Here is a 378-nt window from a genome sequence, read left to right as displayed (position 1 = left end):
AGCCCTCGTCGCCCACCACACCAAGTCCCCAAATGTCCCCCGCCTCCCCTCCGCCACCGCTGACCTGCACGTCCTCGATCATGATGGAGTAGGAGACGCCGTTGGCCTCCAGGTGGGCTTTGAGGGGCTGCAGGCTGGGGAAGGGCACGCGGATGTCGACCGGGAGCCCGAGGCCGCGGGGTGCCAGCCAAAAATCCAGCTAGATGGGGAGAAAGTGAAATATGGGGAGGGTCACATCCAGCCTTGGGCTGCCCCACTGGACCAGCTCCTCTCTTGCTTTTCACCAGGTGGTCTCCATCATCCCAAATCCAGCCCCATGATCCCATGTTCAGGCTCCCCCAGCCCCATCCCTGCTTTACAGCATGGTTTGGGGGGTAC

At 62.7% G+C, this 378-nt stretch overlaps 1 protein-coding gene across 1 annotated transcript in view; it reads right to left on the bottom strand.

Moving 5' to 3' along the window:
* Nucleotides 1-199, bottom strand: part of LOC104540326 (carboxypeptidase A1-like) — a gene marked incomplete at its 5' end in the record, with an annotated part of 2,490 nt that extends 2,291 nt beyond the window's left edge. Inside the window, one exon of the mRNA XM_010184110.1 lies at nt 65-199. Coding sequence (XP_010182412.1) covers nt 65-199 — 135 coding nt within the window. The remainder of the gene's footprint in view (nt 1-64) is intronic.
* Between the last annotated feature and the right edge of the window lie 179 nt (nt 200-378).

Source organism: Mesitornis unicolor, unplaced genomic scaffold, assembly GCF_000695765.1.
Source record: "Mesitornis unicolor isolate BGI_N332 unplaced genomic scaffold, ASM69576v1 scaffold6865, whole genome shotgun sequence".
In the NCBI taxonomy this organism is placed as follows: domain Eukaryota; kingdom Metazoa; phylum Chordata; class Aves; order Mesitornithiformes; family Mesitornithidae; genus Mesitornis; species Mesitornis unicolor.
The sequence above is the reverse complement of the archived record's forward strand: the minus strand, read 5'-3'. Positions and strand labels throughout refer to the sequence as shown.